This window comes from Salvelinus namaycush, chromosome 11 (genome assembly GCF_016432855.1).
Source record: "Salvelinus namaycush isolate Seneca chromosome 11, SaNama_1.0, whole genome shotgun sequence".
Taxonomy (NCBI): Eukaryota; Metazoa; Chordata; class Actinopteri; order Salmoniformes; family Salmonidae; genus Salvelinus; species Salvelinus namaycush.
Window position 1 is genome coordinate 35,061,831 of NC_052317.1, and position 9,505 is coordinate 35,071,335.

A 9,505-nucleotide genomic window follows, 5' to 3' on the forward strand; every position below is an offset into this window, starting at 1 on the left:
TGACACTGTCTGTGATTTATGGAAATAAGGTATTTCTGTTTTACATTTTTTTTTTACATTTGCAAAAATGTCTAAAAACCTGTTTTCGCTTTGTCAAGTGTGGGGTATTGTGTGTAGATTGCTGAGAAAAAAGTTATATTTAATCAATTGTAGAATAAGGCTGTAACGTAACAAAATGTGGAAAAAGGGGTCTGAATACTTTCCGAAGGCACTGTATGTTGGATAGATGTCTGAAGAGGTTACAGAAGAAAGAAATGCAAAAAGTATCCCACTTTTTCTGAATTCACTCAAATAACAGTACTAATAACAGTACTAATAACAGTACTACAAGAAAAAAGGAACAGGATATAGTACTACAAGAACAAGGACTTAGTAACAATAGTTTAGGACCAATAGTTTAGATTTTCTCTTGTCAGACCAATAAAAGGCACATCACCCTACTTGTATTGAATTTTTAACAAGCATTGCTATTGATCATATCTGAGATCATATCCACCTGGCTGAATCCCCTAAGGTCATTTTGCATCCTTCTTCCTCCCTTCCTTGAAGAAGCCATTAGCCACTGACCTGATATAGCTGGATAGGTGAAAGCAAAGGGCTACGTAGGCTACATTATGGATCTTGGTGAAAAAAGTATGAATTCCATAGGTCGAGGGTTGGGTTAAATGCAGAAGACACACTTTGGTTGAATGCATTCAGTTGTTTGCATTCAACTGACTAGGCATCCCCTTCCCCTTTCCTATCACGTCAGAGCAGTTAGTAGGCGTGGCCTACTTCAAGGAAAGGAAGAAAGGCCCTGAGTGGCTGCTGTAGTTTCCTGTGTGTCAGACTTCCAGTAATGATCACTTTTAACCCCCCATGCCATCACAGTGTGTGTCAACACGCTTTCTTCTGACACTTAACGGCATCAAGACCAAACCAAGGAGTATATTCAGCGAAACACAAGCGGTATGTTACTTTTATCCTGATATAATGAGACCAAAATGTTTAACCTCTTTCCTACCTCTTTATTAAAACTTAAGACAAACACATTTTTTGTGCTTTGAACTTTTGACGTGTTCAATGTTAAGGGGCCAATTTAATATTTGTGTTTCTCAACTATCTTAAACCCATGAGTATATAATCCAGTTACTCCTAAACACTGATCCAAGATCAGTCTGGTAGGTACCCCCCTAATGGATATGGTGATGATTTGATGTTGTTAAGCTGGTCCTAGATGTATACCTCAGAAAACCTCTACAGCAGCTATAAAGCCCAGGGAATGACATGATTAAAAAACTACTCCAGGCTACATTAGAATGTCTAAAACCTGATGGAAAGTATGTAGAACAAAAAATACTAAATATGTGGCCCTCTGTTGAATTTTGAAGTCCTAATGTGTCTTGAGTTGTTGCCTATCCGTGATGTAGAAGGACAGTTACATTTTTTTTTTCAATTTCTTTGGTGAAATTTTCACAATAATGTGATACATTTTCACAACTCTTGGTACAAAATTCTAAACTTTAATCACATTTTTAATTGACTAAGTACAACACACAAAATCATACATTCACCTTTTCACCAAAATGAATCAGTGTTTTATCTAGAAATATGTTTCACATTGCAATACATGTTCATATAAAGTAGTTGCCTTTCACAATGCAATGCTCAAATTCATTTTAATATGATTCTCTTCTCATTTGCTAAATACGTTTTACTGTTAGTTAATCTCACTGCTCTTAATTGATAAACACTTAACGATTTGTTAAACCTATAGATTTTAAACTGGTTTTCCTACTAAAGATTTTGATAACTACATAATGAAAATGTATGTCTAAAGTAGAAACATATAAAGTATGATATATACTGTAATGTACTATTATGATTATAACTATTATGATTTTACTTCACAGTAAAAAATATATAAAAATAATCTGATATTGAAAATAATATACTGTATGTAACAAATGCATCCCCTATACAGTAAACCTGCATCCAAAAGGAAGTTGCTGCGGTCTTTTTGATACAGTACTGTAATACCGTAGTATGTCCCATTCACATAGCAGACGCTTTTATACAAAGTCACATACATTTTCATATGTGACCCAAGTGGGAATCAAGTTTACAACTCTGGTGTTGCTAGTGCCATGCTCTTATGAACTGAGCCACATACAAGACCACTACAATACATAAGTACAATACAATACTGTAAGATACAATACAAGATTACAATAAAATACTGTCAAATACAATACATGGTTACAATACAGGTGAAGATGTATGATTGCCATCCTCATCGAGGCGGCAGTGTAGCCTAGTGGTTAGAGCGTTGGACTAGTAACCGAAAGGCAGTTAACAGGCAGTTAACCCACTGTTCCTAGGCTGTCATTGAAACTAAGAATTTGTTCTTAACTGACTTGCCTAGTTAAATAAAGGTTAAATAAAATTAGCATACTGCCCTCCTCCAGCTGTTTTTCCACCAGGTGTGTGAATAATGAGGACATTTAATGCAATGTGGATGAGAACCTATGGCCAAAAGCTCAAGATAGGCTTAATGCAAACTACTGCCTGCTAAACATTATGTTTATTTAATTTGATTACAGTACACCTATGATGTAATTATATCTGAACAATACATTTATTTTTTGCATCAATGATTGTGAAAAATGTCTTCAATGATCACACCTTTGCAAGGATGGAAATGTTATGTTCAGTCAATTGTAATGGGAAGTGCAAGTATATTGCCTAATGTGAAAACAGTGTAATGTATTGTAGCATATTGCATTCAAAGGGATATTTTGAAACATGTATCGTGACTTTTTTTGCTATTGGATTAATTTGTTGTTAAAACAAGTACATTGAGAAGATATCATTATGTTGTGTTTTGGTGATTAAATCAATGTTTTCATGGTATTTCACAGTAAACTTATATTTTGGATCAATGGTTGTGTGATGAAAGAGGTCTTAAAAAAAAATGAATATGAGACTTGCTGCGTTACAAGTGTTACCCGTTTGGGGTTTTGCACTATGAGTTGTGAAAATTCACCTCACACTTGTGAAAATAGCACCAAACCAATAAAAAAACGAACTCTATGACCATATAAGCTCATCGGGTCTAAGTGAAACTGCTGAAGTGGTCATGTTTTTACCATGGTGTTATATCTGTGTGTCTGTGTTTTTCTCCCAGGTTTGCAATGGTGCAATGTCTGGTGTTCACACTGCTCTGGATCTGTGCTGTGGCACTGCATGCCCTTGGGAGTACAGAGAGAGGTGATTGATGAATGTGTGTTTGATCAATATCTATCTTCAATGTGTTTACCCTGCCTAACTGAGTTCTGTGTCTGTGTATGACAGTATCTCAAACGACTGAGCCAAGTGTCTCTATGACAGCACCGACGGCTGAGACAGTTACTTTAGGACCAATTGAGACCCAAAGCCCTGATACACACACACACCAGAGCCTAGAAGAAGAACAAAAACCACTTCCCTCAGAACCCTGTCAGGATGACGAGTTGGATAAGGTGAGAGCCTTATGATAATCTGAGGCCTGTCTTAAAACAGCTCAGATTTACAGATTCTCTCTTTCTTTCTTTTATTCTTTCTTTCTTTCTTTCTTTCTTTCTTTCTTTCTTTCTTTCTTTCTTTCTTTCTTTCTTTCTTTCTTTCTTTCTTTCTTTCTCTCAGAGGGTGTACCAGAGGGATTCTGATGGTGTTATGCAGCTGGTTCAGGGAGAGGACTACAAAAACACTTGCAACCTAGCAGACAGTAAGACACATGCACAAAGACACAGAGACACACTCACACAGGTGCACATGGATACACACACACTGAATCCTGTCTGTTGCTCCAGGTGAACAGGCCCACTGTCTTATCTACCCTACCAATCAACTCAACTGCTCCTGGAATTTCCATGGTCTCCCTAACGACAGCCAATCCTATGCCTCCGTCTTGTAAGCCCTTCCAACAATATCCAAGAAAATAAAAGTATTAACAATAGTAATAGTACAATCTTGTCAATTCATAGGTTATTACTGTGTAATTACCATTTTACTGTATATACAATGCTAATCTCATTTTAGTACATGACACCAACATTCAATCAAGGTGTTTGCTTTAAGCGCTGCTGTGTGTGTTTGTATGTGTGTGGGCGTGTGTATGTTTGAATATCAGTGTGTTTAAGAAAACTGAGGGAATCTCCAGTGTGGACTGTGTCACTGAGGCCATAGGAGGCCAAGGAGCCCAGGGAGGGACTGGTAAGGCTGACCGTGTGGTTGGACATGTGTCTGCTGGGTGCCAAGGCAGTGTGGACAACAGCGCCACCTGTGTGATCCTGACTTTAAACGTGTCATGCTCTGACGTGTGGAGCATCTACACCCATAAATACCAGACCAATGATATTGATGTGCTATGCCCGCCCCCCAACATCAACCCATCCTGGGTCAGAGAGGGGGTTCTGCTGGTGAAGTGGGGTCTCCCGTCCAGCCGGTTACGCAGCAACACCAGCTGTTTCCACTACCAGCTACAGATCAATGACCAGGTAATTCTACCAGAGAAAGAGAGAGAGAGACAGTTGTGTGTGTGTGTGTGTGTTTAGCAGTGGCCCTATTTGTTAAGAGGCTGTGTGTATATGTGTATTGTAAGGTGAGGGAATTTAAGGGTGGACTGACATACAATGAGACCAACGCAGACCCCACACATTCACACGATGTGAAGATGAGGGTGAAGAAGAGTAATAGCTGCAGAGGATCTCAACACTGGAGCAGCTGGAGCAACACCACCAGTGAGTCTGCAGTCATCAATATTGTAATCATATCTGCTTGTCAAACTCAAAGTGCTAACTGAAGCAAAAACAATGACAGTAACATAGAAAATATCAAAATAATAAAATATGTGAGAACCACTGAATGCTTAACAGTGCTAAAAAACACATTTCACTGTCTTTTTCCATCTGCTTGTTATGTTTACACCATTGCGTGTGTGTGTGTGTGTGTGTGTGTGTGTGTGTGTGTGTGTGTGTGTGTGTGTGTGTGTGTGTGTGTGTGTGTCAGAGGTGGCCCCGTTTGAATCTCCCAATCAGCTGAACTCTCTGGTGGTCATTGGCATCGCTCTGGGAATACCCATGGTCCTCCTGTCTCTGCTGCTGCTGATTCGACTCCAGAGGTATTCTGTTGGGTTCATTAAATTTTATTCAGACGGCGGGAGAGAGAGAGAAATGGAGAGATGAAGAGAGCAGGAAATGGAGAGAGAGAGAGAAAGGGAGAGACCGAAGGTGAAACACTGAGAAATTGACAGAAGGAGTGAGAAGGATACAGAAATTGAAAGAGAAAGTGAGAGATGGAGAGAGAAGGAAATTGAGAGGGGATAGAACAGAGAGAAGCACAGATACATTTACAAAAGAGAGAGAGAGAGAGAGAAAATAGAGAGAAACAGACAGACAGAGAAACAGAGAGAGAAAGGCAGACATACAGACAGAGAAACAGAGAGAGAAAGGCAGACATACAGACAGAGAAACAGACAAACAGAGAAAGATAAACAAAGAGGAAAGATTAATAGATTAATAGAATAAGTATTCATGGAATAAGTGCTGATGTGTTTGGTTTTAGTCTCTGACCACAGACCACACACATTTTCACTCTGAAACTGAACTTCCTTCAAACGAAAGGCGGAAAACACCTTTTATTCTTAGAAAACGAGAGAAAGGGGAAAACATAAATGATTCAGTGATTGCACAGTAACTGGCACAATACCCTCACCCCAAAAAATGAAAGGTGAAAATGTATTTTCCGTATGTTTAAAATACATATTTTCCGGACGTTGAAAAATACATATTTTCCAGACATTGAAATCAGGTTAATTTTCGGTTCTGAATGAACATTGAAAATATTTACTTTCCAGATATTGAAAATATATATATTCTATATATAGACTGAAAATATGTATCTTCCGGATGTTGAAATCAGGTGCATTTTTGGTTCTGAATGAAAGTTGAAAATATGTAATTTCTAGACGTCTATGTTTAGGCAAAATGAAGGCTGGTCCAGAACAGACAAAATCTGATTGATTTCAATGTCCTTGGACGTTGAAACCAAGGCCTGTCTGGAGCGCACCAAATCTGAACCAATCTGAACCGTCGGCGTCGGTCCGTGCTTATTGAGGTGTAGCCTACAGTGTTGCCTGAAATATTATTTTATGAATGCCCATCTATGTGGTAAGCCTACCGTTTGTAAAACACCAAAGAAAGACGTCTGGACAGGACCAAAATAAGATGTCCAAAAGAATTTGACTCGTTCTTACTGAGGTGTAGCCTACCATGTCAGCCCCAATGGAATTTTATGAATGCCCATCCATGTGGTAGGCACACTGTTTGTAAAACAGGCCGTTGTATTGGCTTTATTAGTCCTGATTCCTGTGACTAATCAATTTGGCTATTTAAACTCTGAATATCAGCTACCCAACTTTATCAGTGTCACGTTACTGACCGGTTTTCTGTTATTTTGTATGTGTTTGACGGTCAGGGCGTGAGTTTGGGTGGGTAGTCTATGTTATGTGTTTCTATGTTTGTTAAAGGGTGACCTGATATGGTTCTCAATTAGAGGCAGGTGGTTTTCATTTCCTCTGATTGAGAGCCATATTAAGGTAGGTGTTTTCACATTGATTGTTGTGGGTGGTTGTCTCCTGTGTCTGTGTTTGTCGCGCCACACGGGACTGTTTCGGTTTGTTTGTTTGTTCGGTCGTTCGCTTTGTGTAGTCTGTTTTCCCTGTTCGTACGTTCTTCGTTACATGTAAGTTCTTACGTTCAGGTCAGTCTACATTCGTTTTGTTATTTTGTTTAGTATCAAGTATAGTTCGTTTTTTGTCTTGTTTAATAAATATAATGTCAAACTACCACGCTGCATATTGGTCGTCTGATCCGTCTCGCCTCTCCTCGTCCGAGGAGGAGGAAGAGCTAGAGAATCGTTACAATCAGAGTTATCGTGAGCCTATTTGCAATGAATTTACATAGCGGGAAATGCAGAAGTATTTTATTTTTCGCTATGATCAGCTTGTCAAAAATTGACGGATACACACTTGAAACCACCGATCATGACAATGGGGTGAAACTCCTGGACAACAGTTGTGATTGTCCATTCCATGCAGTCCATTGTACTTTGACCTGTCCTATTTTAAGGATATGTTGTTTGTTAACATGACAGCACATTTTTTTCTTTGATTGAGTGCCATTTAGGTTAGGTTATTTTATCGGAGAAACCTGCATGATGTAAAAAGTGTCCGTCTCATTACATTGTCATACATTTTATCTCCAGCCTGTAGGCTACAGAAAAGGCCACATACTCTTTCTACCATATCCCATATCTGCTAAATTATTTATGTTAGATCATTTTTTTGATGCAATGTTTGTAGAGCAACGCACCGATTTGTCTCTCCAACAGCACCCTGGAGAGGCACGCTGGGAATGGACAAGCTAAACATTTTGTGCCCCTGCCTTTGACAAAGTGGGCACCGCTTATCACAGGGCGGCATCAGCGCTCACTTAAAAAGCCCATATGCCACTGGTTGAGAGAAATTGTCGTTTTCGGGCAGAATTATGTGAGGTTTTAAGTGTTGTTGTTGGAGGTGTGTCTTGGTCAGTTTAGCTCCGAAAATGCTGCACTCGTCAACCTGCCGCCATAGGTGGCAACCTAATCCTGCCTAATGAGCGGGCCGGCTGTGGCTATGGTATTAGTGGTGTTATTCCCTGGCTGCTGACTGACTGTGGTGTGTGTGTGCGACTGTGTGTCTGTGTTTTCAGGGAACGTCTGTTTCCCCACATCCCTGGTCCCCCACTGAAGATTAAACACCTCTTGGAGAGAGACGACCAGTTTCAGGTGAAAAAAACAAACCCACACACAGCGACAAAACATTTGTTATGTTTACTATCATATCATAACCCCTCTCGTGGAACTAAAACAAAACTTTTCTCCCTTCGGTTTGTACAGTTTGTCCCTCAGGCCCTGCAGTCCAAATTTGTTGAGGAGATCACAGTGGTGGAGGAAGCTAAGGAAACACCTGTGAATTTGGCCAGTTAAACAAGATGGCCTGTTTAAAGCCCAATCATCATAAACTGTGTAAGAGCCGATCTGTAAGGAGGATCCCCTTAGCAGATGCAGTCATTACCATTTGTTAATACCTATCCAATCCTTTCAAGAGTGGATGCTACTTATTGACATGCATTGTTCTTACATGCTTAATAGTGTCTACTCAATGAATTGTTCTAATGTGCTCAGCTTCCACCAGTGTTGTAGTACTCGAGACCAAGACCAGTCCAGTCTCGAGACCACATATTGGTCTTGTCTTGGTGTCAGCTACATTCGTACTCGGTCTTGACTCGGTCTCGGACAGTGAGGACTCGTAATTTCTTCCCTAGACCAGCGGAGTAAAAAAACTCAAACATATACACTCCTTTCTTGAAACATTATCTTACAACCTTTATCTTTTATAGACATGTTTACGTAGTGGTGAACCTATAGGACTTCAGTGTGTGACAGGTTCGTGATTCTGAAAGGACAGCAACCGTAATACCAGAGACTCATGTAGGAGGGTGCACTTTTAGTAAAACACAAAGGGACAGTGGTGTAGTGGAGTATACGCAGGTATAAACCGTATACTCATTTTTTTCAGTGGGCATTGCCTATACTCACTTAATCCCTATTGATGCGTATAAAAGTAGTGTAGTGGAGGCAGTGGCGACCCGTCATTAAGGGCAGTTTTTGAGTCCCACCTGTTTAGCAGGGGTGTGCCTGTTTTGCATGTTATTTTGTCATTAATATGTGTCACATATCAGTTTGAAAAAAATGATTGAGTTAATAAAGCTTCATACAAACATGGTCTTTTTTTGCTTTCTTGAATAAGGCAGCTCCAAAATGCAGATGTTTCAACTTAGCTCAGTGCTTTCTGTGGTGGTGGGGCAGCCAGCGGAAAATACTGAGCGTAGGGGTTGGTAATGTTCTCTTGTTGCGCCTTGAAAGTATGACTCAGTGTTCTGTCACTCATGGGGACACCACGTCACGGCAAAATTCAAGCCCCTTGGGTGCTGCCATAGAGTTACATTAGAAGTGCCCATCCAATAAGGCTCAAGGTCATTGGCCACAGATAAAATGATGTCAAATCATGTTATATCTACCATAGCTTTGATTGGATGGACCATGTCAACATCATACTTTCTAAATCTTAGCTAGCAAGCTAGCTGTCACGTTCTGACCTTAGTTCCTTTTTTATGTCTCTATTTTGGTTTGGTCAGGGCGTGAGTTGGGGTGGGCATTCTATGTTTTGTTCTACGTTTTGTATTTCTGTGTTTGGCCTGGTATGGTTCCCAATCAGAGGCAGCTGTCAATTCGTTGTCTCTGATTGAGAACCATACTTAGGTAGCCTGTTCCCACCTGTGTTTGTGGGTTGTTGTTTCCTGTTTTGTGTTGTGTCACCTGATAGGACTGTTTCGTTTTTCGTTGTGTAACCTTTGTTATTTTGTATTTCAGTGTTCAGTTTAAT

General features: G+C 39.9%; 1 protein-coding gene across 1 annotated transcript; it reads left to right on the plus strand.

Moving 5' to 3' along the window:
* Positions 1-798: 798 nt before the first annotated feature.
* LOC120056106 lies at positions 799-8,844 on the plus strand. Its single transcript, XM_039004277.1, has 10 exons — positions 799-948; positions 3,167-3,249; positions 3,334-3,500; positions 3,664-3,745; positions 3,831-3,930; positions 4,151-4,517; positions 4,622-4,760; positions 5,029-5,140; positions 7,770-7,845; positions 7,957-8,844. The coding sequence occupies exons 2-10, from the start codon at positions 3,174-3,176 to the stop codon at positions 8,044-8,046; spliced, it is 1,209 nt and encodes a 402-aa protein (XP_038860205.1). The 5' UTR covers positions 799-948; positions 3,167-3,173; the 3' UTR covers positions 8,047-8,844.
* The last annotated feature ends 661 nt before the right edge of the window (positions 8,845-9,505 follow it).